This window comes from Diorhabda sublineata, chromosome 3 (genome assembly GCF_026230105.1).
Source record: "Diorhabda sublineata isolate icDioSubl1.1 chromosome 3, icDioSubl1.1, whole genome shotgun sequence".
In the NCBI taxonomy this organism is placed as follows: Eukaryota; Metazoa; Arthropoda; class Insecta; order Coleoptera; family Chrysomelidae; genus Diorhabda; species Diorhabda sublineata.
In genome coordinates this window covers 21,785,024-21,803,537 of record NC_079476.1, presented here as the reverse complement: position 1 = coordinate 21,803,537, position 18,514 = coordinate 21,785,024, and the positions used below count along the sequence as shown (strand labels likewise).

Sequence of the window (18,514 nt, the reverse complement as noted above, 5' to 3'; positions counted from 1 at the left end):
TCAAATATCAATCCAAAACCATAAACAATTTGATTTAATCTACCATTGTAAATTTCAATTAATGTCTCATCACTGTTTTACAAATTTTAAAAAATAATCTGCCTCTAAACAATATCCAAATCTATTACACAGAGATAGATTCCTTCATTTTGAGCTGCATCGACCATAAAGTTGAATTACTTTTTCTTTACTTCACTGTTTGTAAACATTTAATAAACAGGAAATGTGCAACATCTCTTAGTTTTATAATTTGTATATTTTAGTGCTGTTTGATCCAAGTATGCACAATTTAGTTTTTCTCCTGTACAGAAACCAACCCTAGTATTTTTTTTATTGATTTATTTCAGAAATTTTACTCAACAACTCCAAAAGATATCAAATGATGCAGGTATGCCTATAATTGGTCAGCCATGTTTCTGTAAATATGCTACAGGACCAGATCAAGTTGAACCAATGTTCCGTTATTTAAAGTCCACCTTCCAGTCATTGCAGCTTGTTGTAGTAGTTCTGCCAGGAAAGACACCAGTATATGGTAAGTTAATAAATGTAGATAACATTTCGAAAACTTCAATTATTTTCTGTTTAATGATATATTTTGTGTTATTGTGTTCATTTGCTTTAGAGCAGTGATATTGTTTTCTATTTTTTTCACAATTTTGGTTGTAGATCTTTGTAGTAAATATTCCATACTCTAAGTTACGATTATTGAGAGTATTAGCATCACCATCTGCAGATTCTTAGCGTTCTGTTTAGTATCAGCATTAACTGCTACTAGGCAAAATAGGGCAAGAGATCAAAAGCCAATCCAATATCACAAGATTTGGATTGCACAGCATATAAGCTGTGCTGAAAATGTATTAAAAACAAATAAAAAAATTACAAACTACTTCAATAATTTAATAATAGTGCAGAAATAATTGAATACGATTTAATAATTCCTCAATTTATCTCAATTATAAATTTTTTATTAAGTATATAGAGCAGTAGCCGTGACACAAATCCAAAATTTATAGATTTATTGGAATCTTTCAAGAACAGCACATGAGAATCAAACTAGTATAATTTGTTTTGAACCAACAATGTATTACTGATCTGATAAAATCAGCATTTAGTGGTTCAGTAATCATTTGTCATTATTAAATGACAGATCAAAAAATAAAATGAGTTTATAAAAATAAAGTGTACTGATTTTTTAAATACAAACATAGAAGTTCAAAGACAAAAATTCAATAACCTATCATTTATTTCTAGTACATATGCTACATCCCATTAAATATTAATTATGTGATAACATGAATATTTATTATAAAATAAATACATAACTTGATATAAAAGATTTCCAAAAATTAACGCCAGATTTGAACTTAAAAATCATTATGTAATAAAATGTTGGCAACATCATTACATCAAATAGCACGGAGTCCTATTTTTAGGTTAATCACATAATTGTACCCTAATTTTAAAGGATGAAACTAGCCAACCAATATTCTCTCTAAATAGAATCATCTTTGTAGGGGAAGATCAAACACTGGTTTTAAAATAAAAAAATGAATTTCTGTCTGTAATGTTTCATTCCGCTATAAGAAAAATCGTAATATAAGGGTACAGATGTACGAAACCAAATTTCAGATACCAATTCCTTGTGGATTATTACATGACATGTAATAACATTGTGTGAATATGTATTTACAGTCTTAATAAAAAATAATTTTTAATTAATTCAAATGTATAAATAATTTAATATTTGAAAGTGATAATAACTGTTCAAACATTACATTTTGTTTAAAGCTGAAGTAAAGAGAGTGGGTGATACTGTATTAGGGATGGCCACCCAATGTGTTCAAGCCAAAAATGTCAATAAAACTTCTCCACAAACACTGTCCAATTTATGCCTGAAGATTAATGTTAAGTTGGGAGGTATTAACAGTATTTTAGTGCCATCGATTAGACCAAAGGTAAGATATATTCATTGAAAATAATATGACTATTACAATATATTCGTTAGTATATTAAATATAGGAATTACCATATATTTGAAATTTCTAGTTCATTGAGAAGAAAGAAATAAGAAATTTGAAAAAATTACAAATATATAGATTCTAAAAAATGTTCATATGTTTCGTTTAGATTTTTAACGAACCCGTCATTTTCCTTGGCGCCGACGTCACTCATCCGCCTGCTGGTGACAACAAAAAGCCATCGATTGCAGCTGTTGTTGGTTCTATGGATGCCCACCCATCAAGGTATGCAGCTACAGTAAGAGTGCAGCAGCATCGACAAGAAATTATACAAGAATTGAGTTCGATGGTCAGAGAGCTCCTTATTATGTTTTATAAATCGACAGGTGTGTAATCATTATCACATAACACATTGATATCATAGATGATTTTTTTGTTTAGATAAGAAATATGTGCACTTTCAACAACTCTAGTTAATTTAAATAAAATTTAGTAATAGCAATAAGTATACAAGTGAAGATAATGTTAATTATTGTTTGTAAATATTAGCTATCACTTAATGATGACTTTTCAAAACGAATTATGATTTTTTAAATTATTTGCAGGTGGTTATAAACCGCATCGTATTATTTTATATAGAGATGGTGTTTCCGAAGGACAATTCCTGCAACTATTGCAACATGAACTTACTGCTATTCGAGAGGTAAGTGTTGTTTCTATTTTCAATAATACATGAGATGAAAGGAAATATAAACAATAACTTGAAACAACTTAAAAATAATGTATATAAGACATTAAGATAGAACTGGAAAAAAACATTTTACAAAAAGGGCTAGAAACCACATACATTTCAATAAAACTTCCAAAATACGAAAAAGTGAAAATAAATGTTCCAAAGAACTTTAAACCACAAACAGTGGCAAAAAATGTCATCTAAATCAATTACAAGATAGAAAAATTAATGGCTCTAAAATCTTAATATAACATTAACTTAAATCTGTTTTGTACAACAGTTTTGAAAATAAAATTAGCTTTAACAGCATTCCTAATAAAATATTTATATTTGTTTTAGGCTTGTATAAAATTAGAATCGGATTATAAACCAGGTATAACGTTCATTGTAGTACAAAAAAGGCATCACACAAGACTTTTCTGTTCGGACAAAAAGGAACAGAGTGGCAAGAGTGGTAACATTCCTGCAGGAACAACTGTCGATGTCGGTATTACACATCCAACAGAATTTGATTTTTACCTTTGTAGTCACCAAGGTATCCAGGTAAGACTGATAAATTACATTTTTATTAACGAATGTCTCATTTTTGGAATGTCTCATTTTTTTCCGATTTAAAAAATATTATGAATGTCGAAAAAACAAAGTGTAATGAATATTTTCTAATGCAGGGTACATCAAGGCCGTCACATTACCACGTCTTATGGGATGATTCCCATTTAGACTCTGATGAGTTACAATGTTTGACATATCAGTTATGTCATACATACGTTAGATGTACTAGATCAGTATCAATTCCCGCACCTGCTTATTACGCACACTTGGTAGCGTTTAGAGCACGTTATCATCTAGTGGAAAAGGAACACGACAGGTATGTAAATATTTTTTTTTTCTTGTATTTAAGTAATTAAAAATGCAATATAATATTTATAAATCTTATTGAGTGAGAACCTATTTTATTTTTCTCAAATTACTCTTTGCTGTAATTCTTGTGCTAAATCAAACATTGGCCTTTGTGTTTGATAATGATTGAAGAGAACAAATAAATGTTTATATGCATGTGATGAATTATTTTTCTTCCTCCATATGGTTTATCAGGCGTTGGATTGAGGTTCCACGTCCTCTTCTACGTTTATTCACGGCAAATACTTCCATTTCCTCCAGAATTTTCGTACTGTTTTTTAGCCCATACCAACTTAGGCTTCAAAGTGGCTATAAAAGAAGGGCAAGACAGGAGATGACGAACTTTTAGAAAAAAACGTAAAACATCTATGTAGAATGTAACAAAAATCAGTCATTGAAACCGTAGTGCTGCCCTATGATCATGCGATTTTTATGCTCTAAACTATGTTTTTTTTATGCAAATAGGAAGAAAATGTGCACCTGCACCATCAGAGGCTATACGAGAGTAACAGGTGTGTGGGGCGGTACTTGTACGACCCAATAACACCTTTCCTCTTTAATCTAAACCTCTTTGAGGTTCCCATCCTGGACCCGCGTTATCATTCCACAGAATGGATATTCTTCACTTTGTGTTTGCTATGTTCCTTCATTGTGTTGTAATATTTTCAGCTGTTGATTGGTGTGATTTGGTCATCGACGAAACTGTCCCAGTTCTCTTCTTTCACGATCATAATCACTACGATATTCTCGGGAGTGAATTTTCCGATCTTTTTTTCAGTATTACGCGTTGTAATTGAAAATGAAACCATTTTTATTATACAAACTCACTCCGTTTTTCTCGATAAAAAACTTTTATTGATTAATGCCTGACATTATTCAAATCAAATGAAAAATTCCACTTTTGTTCATTATCATGATTTTAAGTGTTGATAGTTAATAGATTGTTTAATAAGACAAAAATTACTGAATGGCTTCTCTTAAGATAATGTATTATTCTGCAGGTAGTTTCTTGAATAGTTCTGCTTATTTTACTATTTGTTAATTGCATATTTTTCAATCGTGTTATTCCTTTATATTATTGTTTTTTTTTTATTAATAGAGAGAGTGTTTGTTGCAGCGGTGAAGGGTCTCATCAGTCAGGTTCATCTGAAGACAGAACGCCAGGGGCGATGGCGAGAGCCATAACGGTACATGCAGATACCAAAAAAGTTATGTATTTTGCCTAGAGAGGTGATCCATGCCAAATTTTCGAATAGTGTAATTTATGTATTCAAACCACATTGAATTGATTTTTTTTACCAAATCGTATTGTATGTATTAAGTGTGGTAATCAAACGGAGGGTTACAAATATTTACGTAATATTTATATATTTCTTTTTTCATCATTGTTTCAACTTCCATCTAATTAATAGTGTTCCAAATTTTCTCCATAAGTTTTAAAATTTTGATCATTTTTATTATTTATATATATTTATCTAAAATTGTGAGAGAATAGAGCATTAACTTGAAGTACTGTTTTATCATTTTAATTATATCAGATGTACCATACTTTGATCTATTACCTTTGATCCAACCAGTGACAATAGATATCAAATTCACTGGTTAACACAATATTTATTCAAGAAATGAGACCAAAATGATACACCAATATTGGATCACTTTTTTATAATTTTATTCAAAGGTAATAAATATCAAGAATTTATGGAGTATTTGGTACGTATCTGAAATTTGAGCTTTTTTTATAATTAAATTTGGAACACTTTCTATCTACTTATAGAATTGTGTTGATGTAATTGATTTTGCTAATGCAGCACTAAACAGCAGCTTGTTAATCAAGGGTAATCTTTAATCGAACAAATAAGAATATATTTAAAATGTGATTTTTTTATCACTTCCTCATTTTTAATAAATACTTTCTAATTTGTTAGATTAATAGTTGTATGTGTGTGCTTACATTCACCGAATGTATTTTATAAATATTATGGATTCACCTATGATTTTTTTCCTTTTTACATGTTTATGTATCATGTATATTCCAGTAATACCAAAGCTGTTGGTAACTCTTGTTTTTACCAAAAAAAACCTGGTGTGAAAACATTTCAATCGTTAATTGTTCAATTATATTTATAATTAGTATTAATATTTTTTTCTAGGTCCAATCATTCTAGAATTGATAATACTTTTCACATCTCAGCATTAAAGAAAAAAATTGCTTTTATTATAAGATTCCAAAATACTGCACAGTTTTATTAAATATGCTAAATTACCATTTTTGGTAGCAATTTGAATCGTTCCAAAAGATCTACTTTGTAATTATTTCACTGTACATGTCGAAATTAAAAAAATTCGTTGAATATAGTTGAATTTCGTTCCATAACTTCATAATAATTGTCTAAAATTATCTTATTCAAACCGCTTCATAAGAAAATTTGTATAATATACTCTCTTTTGAAAAAATTTCTAGGAATAATACAATTTTAGTCAAATTTCAAGAGAAACACTAATTTGCTTGTAGTTCAGAAAACCAGAAGTAAGAAATAAAATCTATATAATTTAATAGGTCTTATTGTAGAAGCGCTTGATCTTCAACTCTAACAAAATGACTTTCATCTCTGTTTGAATTTTCAGCTCCATCAGAGTATAAAGATTCTCTTAGTCTTGATGTCTAAAATTGTCCGATGTCCGATAAGGATCAATTTTTTATTCACAATCGCTCAACCTTTGTGTTTTCTCCTTAACTCATTTATATTTACTGATTGATATAAGTCGCCTTAGCAAAAGTTTTTTCTTGTGAAAAATTCTAGATAGATTGGTCTGTGCGAGCTATCTCTTAATACACTCAACAATAATTCCAAAACGGCAGGTGAACTGCTTGTCAAATGAAGCTTTAAACTTAGTTAAGTCTTTCAAGTTACTTCTGCAAACAGAAACTTGGTAATGGGCTCTTTGGATGTCAAAAATAATTATCAGGGTGCCGTAAAAAGACTGGAGGGTTGAAGAAAGCACAAAATATTATTTATTAAAGATTAGCTATCGGGCAGCTGTGAAAATCGTGAACCAATAATGTGCCTTTTTAAAAAATACTTAGCAAAGGGAAAAAACAAAATAAATTTTTTAGTTACTCGATTTACTTTTTTGGAAAATTTCAGTACTTTATATAATCATAACAAATTTTATTTGTTCTTGCGATTACCAAATACTGTTTGTAGATTTTAACATTGTTGCAGCCAATCATAAGCTGTTATAGCATAGGTTATAATATTCGTGTGTAAATTTTATTCCAAGAAAAAAATTTCCCTATAAATATTAACCAAGATCACAAAATAATATCGAAGTTAAATACCTATTTTTTAGTGACATGACAATGAATAAATTATAAAATGATACATTTCCATAGAACGTGTTCATTATTACATATATATGACTATACATTCCCCATGACAACTGTATGTAGGCTCAACCTCTCTTTAATCCTTTTGTTGTATAGGAATCAATCATTTATCTAGATCCTAATTTGGATTAGTTTTTTCTGCTATTATCTGCCACAACCATTTGTGTTTTACTTTCCTCTTTGTATTTGTTTTTTACGCTGGTGTTAATTCTGTTATTTCAATAGTGTATTCTCTTTACTTTTCATATTAACGTGGCTGTACCAGCCCAGTATGAGTATTTTTATGAACTTCCTCTGCATGATTTTTTGCACATGTTTATAATTCATTATTCACATTTCTCCCTCTCCTGATTTTGCCAGTAGTACCTATATCTTTCTCTCGAATGTACTTAATTTGTTTTCTTTTTCTTATTGGATTCGAAATCTCAGCGCTATAAGTCACCACTACTTTATATATTTTTGTTTTTTTGTGCCAACTTTTTTATCGTATTTTGCATGTTTTATTTGTATATGAATTCTATCCTTATTTCATTTTTAAAAGATTCCTATATACCTGAAACTTTCTCTTGATAAAATCGTTTCTTATGTAACTCTTAATTCTGATTAACTCTTTTCAGCTTAAAGGGGGCTTCATACGCTACGATAAATCAAAACAATGTGATTAGTCGATTTATTTCTCTAACAAATCGTAAGTCTCGAGCTCTGTTTACACGCTACGATGAATTGTAATGATTTTTTGTCACTTTCAACTTTCAAAAGTTCTTTCTTATACACTGTAACATATTATTTTTTTTTCACAACAGTGTTTTTATCTCCCGACTGATCAAACTCCTTGAACTTTTTAACTAGATCAATAGGTCTTTTTTATTCTTCGATCTTAACGAGCCACAAACATGTAAAACTTCTATAGAGTTCATAAAATTTCGAGAAGTTGTAACAATCTTTCACAACGATAAATTGTAACAATCTTATCTTTACGATAAGTTGCTACAGCTTATCATAGCGTGTAAAGCCTCCTTTAAATATCAAAGTGTTGAAAATGTCTTTGACCTGTTTTTTATTAGCTAAAATTTGTATTAGTTTTATTATTGTGGCTCCTTTTAAACCATTAACTCAGATCTAATGGTACATTAAAAGAGTTATATTAATTTTTAAATTCATATTCTTTTGCTTGCCCTTCCTTTTTTTTTCATTAGTTTTCTATTGATTTCTTGAGCCCCTTCTATTAAGAAAATTTCAGTTATTGCCAAATATGGTAACTATGAAAACTGCCCGGTAGGAAGATTTTCGAAAACATTGAGAAGTAACTCAGGTATTCTTTTAAAGAACTTGGTATTCTGCCATTTTATAATTTAAAAATTTTTCAGATTAAACAAAAATTACTTGTCAACTTTGATAGGTTTCTCATAAGAAAAATATTGGAGAAAATTTAATGTACTATTAAATGGGTACTTTATTTTGTTCTGTATAGTCTCAAAATCTGGTTATTATTTATGGGGATGGTTACGTTTTTCTAATAGAAAATTGTGTGCAGTTGTTGATTGATGTATATTTCTTTTTAAGTGACAACAAATCTTAGTCCCTAATATCAAATAATGATGAATATTTGGTGCTTAAACACATTACTTGAGGTAATTCTCGAAAGAGTCATTCAAATTTATTAAGAAAATCTCGATATTACATATTATTTATTCATATCGTTATCAATTCAAGTACTTTGAAAGAAAAAAAAATAATTAAACAATAACTGTTAGTAATAGAGAAAAAATATACAGAATCTTTCCTGGATTTTATTACAAATTAACGCGGACCTAAATAACTTGAGATTGTCTATATTTTTGTACTAAACCGAATTTATATTTTTAAAAAAGTATACAAATTTAGATTTATCTAAAGTCTGTCTTACAAATTTTATGAGAGCTAACTGTAGACGTCTTTTTTCTTTATTATTTACACAAAAAAAATTAAACTAAATCTACTGTTGGTTCTTTCCTTATTATTAGAAGACAAACATTTCGGGCTTTAAGTTACCAAATCTTGGACGGATTCAGTATATTTCAGACAGTCTAGACAATAATCAAACTAAAAAAGTTTAGACGACATTCCAAAAGCACAATAAAAGCAGAAATGTTTTTTCTTTATATATTATCTCAATCCTTTGTAAATTGATCTCATGACTTAGCCATCAACTTTTATATCAAAGACAGGTAGATTTCACAACATGGTCTGATTGCGATGTTGCATCGATGCATATTCACGTGAAACATAAAGCAACAATAATTAGGTTTAAAACTTACCTGTTTTGTTAGTTGAAGTTAGCACCAACATTTACAAATTAAATTTCTCAAAATACGAAAGTTGTGACCTATGACATATTCTCTGAATATTAAAAATTCAAACTAATCATGTATTTTTATGGGACGTTATGCGAAGTCTAAGGTCTATTATATTCCTTTCTACCTCTAGCTCGCCTACCATTTCTAAATATCCAATAAACGCCAGTATAAGTGCTGTCAAAAACGTTGTTTGCGTGTACTTGCAATGGTGAGGAACTTCACAATTAGATGATTAGGAGTTTCTGCTTCTTCCTCACATCACTTAAATCGTCAGTTACTGCTAGATCATCATAAATTCACTGAGAATTTTCAGACTTCAAATCATATATACGATAGACTTAACAATATTCAAGTTTCAAATTCTCTTCCCTTCTAAAAGTCTTTTAGGTGCATGCTACCATAAATGTATTTCCAGATCAGATTTGAACCGATGATGTAGGAGATGCTTTGATAATAGTATGACCTTCAATATGGCCTATTTCTAGGTTTATTCTTCCTTAAAAGTCAGGATGAATAAACATATAAAGAATATTGATTAAGAGTTTGAATTAGAAATCTGACGTTAGAGTTCAAAAATCAAATATTTTTTAGTGCTCATTGATACCTGTTACCTTCTTCTGATAATAATTAAACTGCGGCTCAGTGAAAATCTATGATGATGAGAAATTTCCAATTTCCAATTATTAAAAGCATGTTTGACATTGTAATATATAATGTTTCAATATGTGGATAATTGTGATAATATATATCGAAAAAACATTTTCTGTTAATTTTAATAAACCACATTGTACTATAACTGTTGTAAAGTGGATCTTAATAATTTATTGTATTAAGTTTAGAAAGGCATACCTACCTAAATAACAAAGATGTTAGTATATAGGCGTCCTTGGTCGATGACGTCGTGTTAACATTTTAAAAGATAAAATGAAATTCATTTGTTTAGTCAGTACGTAGTTGATGAATTCCATTTTTTAAAAGAATGATAGCACGCGAATTACTTTATTATAAGATTTTACTATTACAAATTTATCGAATTTATTCTTCGATTGCAACAAATTTTTTTATGGGTTGAGAAAAATGGGACGTCGATTTTGTAAATTAAATTGTTGCTAATGGGCGCAGTGAACTTCAAAGTATCATGCATTATCGATTAAATTGTTTATTTTTAAAAATATTACTAAACAAAATTTCTGTCAAAATAAATTGAAAATATTCTGGATACACACCGTTAATGGGGTTTTGTTCAATATATTATCTAGTACAAAATTAACCCACAGATACTCTAGCAACCGTGATGCAAAGATTTTAAACAACTTTGAAGCCAGTTTGTTGTTTATATAATCTGTGCATCTTCTTATTCAGTCTTGATGCGAAGTGGTTAAAGAAGGTATTTCCAAGTTGCCTGTAATCTCTGGTTATTGTCCCTTATGTTCAAACAGTTTGGATGTTTATAAATGATCTGATCAATATGAAAAGTATAAACAGATGATCTTTATATATTTACACAGAAATTTAACCAGTAGTTTTCATTATTATTTTTGGCTTCGCATAGTTCTCTAAAGGGTTGGAAAATATATAATTGTGAAGTTCACTGTACTTTTTAAGCCTTTTTGTGGAGAAATGATAAAGTTTAATCCTTATATCGACAGCCTATTTTCATAATCTGTCAATATTGATGCGATACTGGTTTATATATTCAAGTGTGATGTTGCCAAATAATATTAAAAATCATTGTGAGGGAACATTTGTGTAGAAATTTTCACACTTATTCCGTCGAAATACGCTTAATTACACCTAAAATGGGGATAGGGTGATGAATTGTTCTTGAATGATCTCGAATCTTATAATTTTCCTCTATCTCACAAAATTCTCTATGATATTTATGCAATTTTTTATTGTTTTTTTTTGTGACCGTCATTGACATAGGATATGAATAATGCCGAGAATGTATCTAGTTTTTAAGAAAAAAAATAAGCCGGGATAACCTTATGTGGAGGAAATATAACGGAAAAATTTTACGTATCATAAGCATATTAGATAATAATATTTTAGCAATGCGATGGTAATTTGAATGGATTTTTTAAATTGAATTTTCGAGTAACACTTGTTATGTCATTTTTCATTTTAATGATGTTTCATTAAATTTTTTTAAGAAATCAACATCAAAACAACCACATACATCTATTATTGTTTATGGTATTAATTTTCTAAATATCACTTTTTACACATATTTTTTATTATATACAATTTACATATAATTATTATGTAATTGATAACTTTTTATTATATTCAGTTATATACACAATTGCAACTATAATAAGAATAAAATTATTTTTTATTTTAATTTTTCCCCTGAAGAGTACAAAAATGTGTTAGTTGTTTGAATGTTTTCTCAACTATTTATGTTTTTACCAACGTTCGAATACCTACAAAATCAAATAACCGACGTGTTCTTTCTTGGTCAAACAGAATGATGTCTGCTAACCAAGACGATCTGAGTTCAATCTCTAATCAGTTCAACATCGAAAAGAAAAAATCAGAAAGTAAGGCAATCATCGACAGGCTATTCCCATCACGCCTAAGCAGAAGGATAACCACATAGTAGTTGGCCAATACTAAAGAAGATACATGAGAATAAAATAGAACAAGCCCTCTTCTTATACCACGCGATACTCCATTGAAATTTGTTTCCATTCGTCGTTCTCCTCTTAATATTTATGTGGTTACCATAAAGTAATAAAGTAATCCAGAAAACTTGTACATAAATTGTTGAAATCATATCATGTACATCGTACGTCAAAGCTTTGATAAGTCAAAATGTGTGGGTTTAAATTAATTTGCTGATTCTGTGAAATTATATATTCTATTATTTTCTTGATAATCTAGTCAACAAGTTGATTTTTTTTATAATGTAATCCAGTGAAATGGATTTATGAACATTTCTATCTATCTACAAAAAAAATATCTGAAATGTGCTATTACGAGTCCAATTTATAAAACTAGTCAATGTTTTTGTTTTCATTTTTTAATTATAATTTTGAAAAGTGACGAAACAAATACGCTCAAATGATTCCCGATGCCCTTTAAAACCAAACCAAACGAATTGCCATTATTAGATATAAGTTTTTAATTTTTTTGAAAAATCCATTTATTACATTCGACTTGCGATAGTAACAAACAATTGTAATTAGACCTTTATAAAATTATTATAATTTCATTCATTAAAAACACCTGTACATTATTCTGTCGAGCATGAAATTTAGCTGCAGAACTTCTACATTATGTGGAGTAGACGTAAACGAACTATGTTTATAAGTGTATATAAAAATACCAGTAGCGAAACGTTTAATTAAGATAAAATATATATAAGGACCAATAATACCAAAAGTAAATAAAAGTAGGATAGTTGTTTTTAGTTTACCGCCCAAACCAATTCAAGTGTCCAGGAAACTTTCTTTTTTTTTACTATATTCGTTGTTTTTTGCAAATGAAATATAACAAATATTTTTAAAGATTGGAAATTGAATATTTTTCAAAAATAGGGTGAATGAAAGAGGTAAATTTCTAGTCAAAATTAATTGGAACCGTTAACATTTTTAATACGCTTTTATTAGCTTTACCTGTATGTGGGTTTGTTTGTAACTGTTCTTTGAACTAAGAGTAATTGGCTTATTACCGTTACTATATCCTACCACTTTAATTGCGTCGTCCGTGTATATTCTGTTGGAGATTTACAATACTAATGACTAGATCTTGAAGAAATATTTTATTTTTGACTATAAGTCAAACTAAATAGTGGAAATTAAATATGGTTTAAGGGGATATTCTGATCTAGAACATTAAATTTTAGGCATTTTTGAAAATAACGTGAAAAAAATGAGAAACATTTTTACTATCCATTTTTTAATATGATATGTATTGACTTTTTAAGAATATAAAAAAAAAAATGTAAAAGAAAATCAGAATTTCAATAAATTACAGGCCAGTAAAATGAGGGCTACAAAACAACGGTGCACCCTTAACATGATTCCAGCTCTTGTAGTGATCTGGAATAAAAAAAATTGAAAAATTCTTAATCTGTAAGGATGTAGCTATCGCATTTACCTTAGCAAAAAAATCACAAAATGGCGTCGATATGAAATATCAATTATTCTTTGACCATTTCGAATTTTTTAAAAATATTCCAACTTGAGATATCATGTCAACCACTTTTCCAGTAGAATAACTTCAAATTACTGCAACTCTAGACTTGCTCGAATTGTTTAACAAATATATTTTGTTGGATTCATATATTTATGACAATCTGTAAACTATTTTAAAATAATATATATGGTTGTACAAATTATTTTACAATTGTTTGTTACTATAAATTTAGTATAGGAAATATTTTTGCCAACTATTTTAGCTAGTTGTTATTAAGTGGTATTATGTTTTTATTATTAATTTTTGTTACGGTACACTCCATAAGTTGGTGCAAAAAAATTATAAAAAGATTCGCAAACATAGGTTATAAATATATTTAGTCGTCTTTTCTGCATATCATAAAATAAAACGGGGTAATTTTAATAATTTCATTGGTATCCTAGTTTGCTGCTTGTGTTTTCGAATTACTTTTTTACTCTTAGAAATCAATTAATATTGAGAATATTTATATTAGATTTTTTGTTAGGGCTTTATAATTCAAGATTGTATTTTAATTAAATTATTAATTAGTTATCCGTTACATGTCTGTTTTATTTTTATTTACCCTCATCAACCGATTTATCAAACAATATCATTGTTTCAAATCTATTTATACTATAAAAACTTTTTTTAACAACTCTATAGGCAAAGGATGCGTTGGTCACAAATTCGTATAACAATTTTCGAATTTATGAAATTTTAATTTATATTTTCCGCCCTCTTATATTGACAAAATAATATTATTAATGAAGATAGGAATCAGATTTTTTATTTTTAATTGAAAAGAAATTGTAAAATTACCATTAGAGTTAAAAATAATTTTTATCTATAGTTTGACGTTGCTAGTTAATGGGGTTGGAAATGACGTTTGGATTATTTTTTTATAGAAAGTTACAATTTCTATCTCAAATTTACCATTTTAGATGATAGGATATTTGACAGTGGTGGAAAATAACCTGACGCTAAAAGTCTCAAAAATTCGAGATTATCTGTGGGAGGTTAACATTTTCGCAGTCCCAACTTTGGCGTCTTCTATAATATGATGTTGAAAAAAAAATTGAAAAAATCTTTTATGTAATACTTTATTATCAAAAAATAATAAAACAAAAGTTTTATATGGAATTATAATAAACAAAACAAGAAAAAAATCTTTAAGTATGCGTCATTTTTTACCCTTATAACCGGTACTAGTCCCTTAAGAGTATACAAGAGAAACTTAGGAATCCCTACCTAAAAAAATCCACTCAGCAGTACGATATTGCATATACCAATTTCCTAGCCTGGTGTAAATTGAAAAGTGTAAAAGGGAACTGTAGTGAACCTTAGAGTTTTTACAAGAATCCAAAAATTTATATTTATTCATTGATTATTATTAACAGCGTGCTCGCCAATTCTTATTTTTCTGTTGGTACTTTCTAAACCGAAAATTATTCGACCTCCTAGTTTACCCAGTATACTTTCTGTCACAATTATTACGGCTAACTCTATGAGTACCACTGTTTTCCAAATCTAGTATTTTATCCTTGGGATTACCTAACAACTGTTTTGAATTTTTGTTGCATTTATAAACTACTTATATAAAAGGATTAGATAATATTTTTAACAAACGAGATCTCTTCTGTTTTTCGTTTTGATTTTGGAAAGAGGTTTAATGGAGATATTTCATAACTGTTTCACTATTAATCAACTCATCTACAATTTTCCCGTAATGATCATAAGTACAGCTCCATTTTCAATCAAGTATTTTTCTCATTCTAGTTTTTCTAGGTTAGAATTTGAAGTATTAATAATAAACACCGTTACATGTAGGCACACGACGATATCCAACACAAAATAGCCGGTATCAATTTTTCTGATGAATCTTTTTATTAATTACCCACTTAAAATTGAAAGGAAAATACTTAGATTGAATATATAGCTGTATTTGACGGTTATGATAGGAAAAATGAGGTTAAGTTCATAGAGAGGTTTCGTCAAACCACCATTTCCCAAAATCAAAGCGAAAACAGTAGAAATTTGTATTGTGACATTCTAATCCTGTTTATAAGCAAGGACCAGAAAATATTTTTGAGTACATTTGAAAATATATACATAAATCCATCAATACGTACTTTAAAACAAATTTTGGTAATCCTAAGGATAAAATATTGGTTTGGAAACTGTTAAGGTACATGAGTAATCAAATAAATCACTCGTAATAAAAAAGGCTTTATTGCCTGTTAATAAAAACAATAAAAGAGGCATCTGTACGATACAACATCTCACATAGAACTGGGGCCTGTATATAATCTTAGCCTGTTAAGGCACACGTCGTGCGGATAAACTCTTCCTCACATGCGCTCTCCGTACAACGTGACACGTACAAATATAGATGTAGTACTCTCAATAGAGACATTAGATTTTTAATAAATCAAAAACAGTTATGAGAGCAATTTTGAAATAATTTAACATTTTTGAAAATACGTCGTCACCTATATTTATATGTATAAACTAATTAACCCAATATCTTAAATTTACTCCCAGAATATGAATTCCGTTATTAAATCATTTGGCAGAAATTTGATAATAAAGTTTACCCCTTCGTACCTTGTATACTAAACGTTTTATTTCAATTGACAATCTTATTCTAAAAATAACAAAATAAAAATACTCATTCGCGAAACAAACAAAACTTTCGTTGCGTCGTAATGTGATCTTATTAATTTTGACAACGCCATCCATTACTTATCTAGACTCTGCAGAGTTCGCGGTAGAACCGTCTTCGGGGCATTCTTTTGGTGAAACCTGATGGTGTTTGGGGGGACAACTTGACCCACAATCAATGTCGCGCCAATAGGCATCTCAAACCCCAGTCCGAGTCTTGACTCAAACGCGTCAACATTGAAGCACGTCGAACTTTCTATTTGTAAAGATCGCTGACGTATCTACGGTCAATATTTTTCAAAACTGCATCGACCCAATGTTATCCTATTAAGTGACTTGATAAATTGTGGAAAAAAGTGATTGTACCATAAAATTTCTATTTTAAATTTATTTTGACTATAAGGTAAGATAATATGCTAGCAGTATTTTGATCGGGGCCTACTTTTCGCGAGTTCTACTTTAGATTAAAGATAACTGTAAATTATTTAATGAGTGAAGTTAAAAAAAATTGTAAATTTAAGTAATTTTTTCTTTAAAAACAAGTTTAAATCAGTAGGATTCATTGAAACCAGATTCAGTTCTTATTTCATTATTTAGAAGAGTAGTTAAGTTAGTTTTAAAAATATAACGGTTTATTTATTTTTGCAATGTTTATAAACTAACGAACATATACGAAATAGTTTACAACAGCAGTTTTGCATTATTATATAAAAGGAATATGAATCTAATCAAGTATAGTTTTTATTAAAACAAGAAATAGTCCTCTATATTAATTGAGATAGTCCGAGAAATTTTAAATTAACTAGAGGAGTGGAAAGATGTTTCTCGTTGAAATATATTATTTAAACATGAGTTTGAAGATTCCTTAAAGTAACTGTCAAGAAATGAACAATAGAAAATGCGCGGTCACTGACTCTATTATTTCGAATGTTTGTGTAGAATAAATACAATCTTCCTTTTCAAGAAATACCACTTTTAACACATATGAAGAAGAGTTTAACAAAAAAAATGATTTATAAAAACGCAGCTATATAATAATAATTATATTTTCAATTTTGATATTGCCCTTATATGAGTATTATCTAATTTCATAATTAGTGAAATATACGAATTAATTATACATATTGAGCCAGGGACGTCTCTCCAACTTTGAAGATATTTTAATAAATAACAAAGAAATGTTTCACGTAACTTCATTGCGGTATCTAAAGATTGCAGCTCGAAATTAATTTTAATAATAAATAATTTTCACATTTTCCAGTCCCCAAAACTTGAGAATCTTTTTGAATGACTTTCAAGTAACTTCTCCGTTAAGAGACTTTCAAACTGAGGATCTTTTATAACTTTACGGATCTCTGGGATTACAAATATTCCCTCTTTTAGTTTTCCTTCTGTACTAATTAGCATGCATCACAATTCTTGTTTAGCGTCTTCACAGAGCTTTTCATCTTTATTGTAGCCATTCTTTTTCCACATAATTATGTTCTCTGATCCTGCTGTCCCACAATGGAAAAAATAATATTTGGTACATCTACATTGTAAACCAATAATAAATAATGATATATGACTCTCCCGAATTGGGGCTTCTACTGTAGCTACACTAAAATAGATTCAAACTCGTTAGTTATAATGTCACGTAAAGATAAAGAATCAGATCAGAGTTGGTACGTTTTATGTGCGCTAGTCTGAGTGTCGAGGGTAGTCGAGAGACCGTACAATAAACAAAGTTCGATAACTTAATTTTACAACAAAATATTAACAAATTTTTATACATCGAAAGATTAAACTAAGTCGCGGTCTTAAGACAGAATGAATTTCTGCACGATTCTAAACGCCTCGCCTGGGTTCGTGTAAGTATGGAACGAAAAGCAGGTTTTCCCAAAGTCAGGTATATTGGGGAGGATGAATTTAATTGTATGCTATTTGGAAATTAAGAAGGTTACTTGGAATTTCCTGGGTCAAGTATTGACTAGTCAGGTGTGGACAGATTATCGTTTTATTGAGAAAATTTGTTCTGTACTATATCAAGTGATTATAAATGCAAAGTCACATGGCGTGGTCGCCACAATTTATTGCATGAGAGAAGTAAAACATTGTGTGTTCCATGCGCATGTAGCGGGTGGTATATTTCACTGATTATGTTTCAAAATTTGACTATACTATTTCAAAATTTAACTAACCGGGCGTTGGCATCTACGTAGAAGTTCCCAATATATTGACATTTTCTTAGGTCTAAGCAAGTAGTAAGCATTATCGGCAATAGTTAATAATAACTTGCAGTTGTAAGGAATTTAGTTACGTAGTATCTAGTTCACATCTTCAAAGTCCTATCCTCCACTCTTTTCTTTCTTTACCCTTCTTGGTCAAATCA

General features: G+C 29.2%; 2 protein-coding genes across 19 annotated transcripts in view; both read left to right on the top strand.

The window, feature by feature from the left end:
* LOC130441064 (protein argonaute-2) overlaps positions 1-14,041 on the top strand; it is a 32,349-nt gene extending 18,308 nt beyond the window's left edge. For 13 of the 18 annotated variants that reach the window (XM_056774576.1, XM_056774579.1, XM_056774568.1 and 10 more), the window contains 7 exons: positions 348-532; positions 1,789-1,955; positions 2,128-2,344; positions 2,564-2,661; positions 3,031-3,234; positions 3,360-3,559; positions 4,691-14,041. In XM_056774576.1, the coding sequence (XP_056630554.1) occupies positions 348-532; positions 1,789-1,955; positions 2,128-2,344; positions 2,564-2,661; positions 3,031-3,234; positions 3,360-3,559; positions 4,691-4,817 (1,198 nt within the window). In that variant the 3' untranslated portion in view covers positions 4,818-14,041. The remainder of the gene's footprint in view (positions 1-347; positions 533-1,788; positions 1,956-2,127; positions 2,345-2,563; positions 2,662-3,030; positions 3,235-3,359; positions 3,560-4,690) is intronic. The other 5 variants (XM_056774581.1, XM_056774574.1, XM_056774573.1 and 2 more) reach the window with 1 other exon arrangement.
* A 2,154-nt stretch (positions 14,042-16,195) lies between these two features.
* LOC130441063 (sphingomyelin phosphodiesterase) overlaps positions 16,196-18,514 on the top strand; it is a 47,213-nt gene continuing 44,894 nt past the window's right edge. Inside the window, exon 1 of the transcript XR_008909585.1 lies at positions 16,196-16,546. The gene's annotated coding sequence lies outside the window, so the exon portion shown is untranslated. The remainder of the gene's footprint in view (positions 16,547-18,514) is intronic.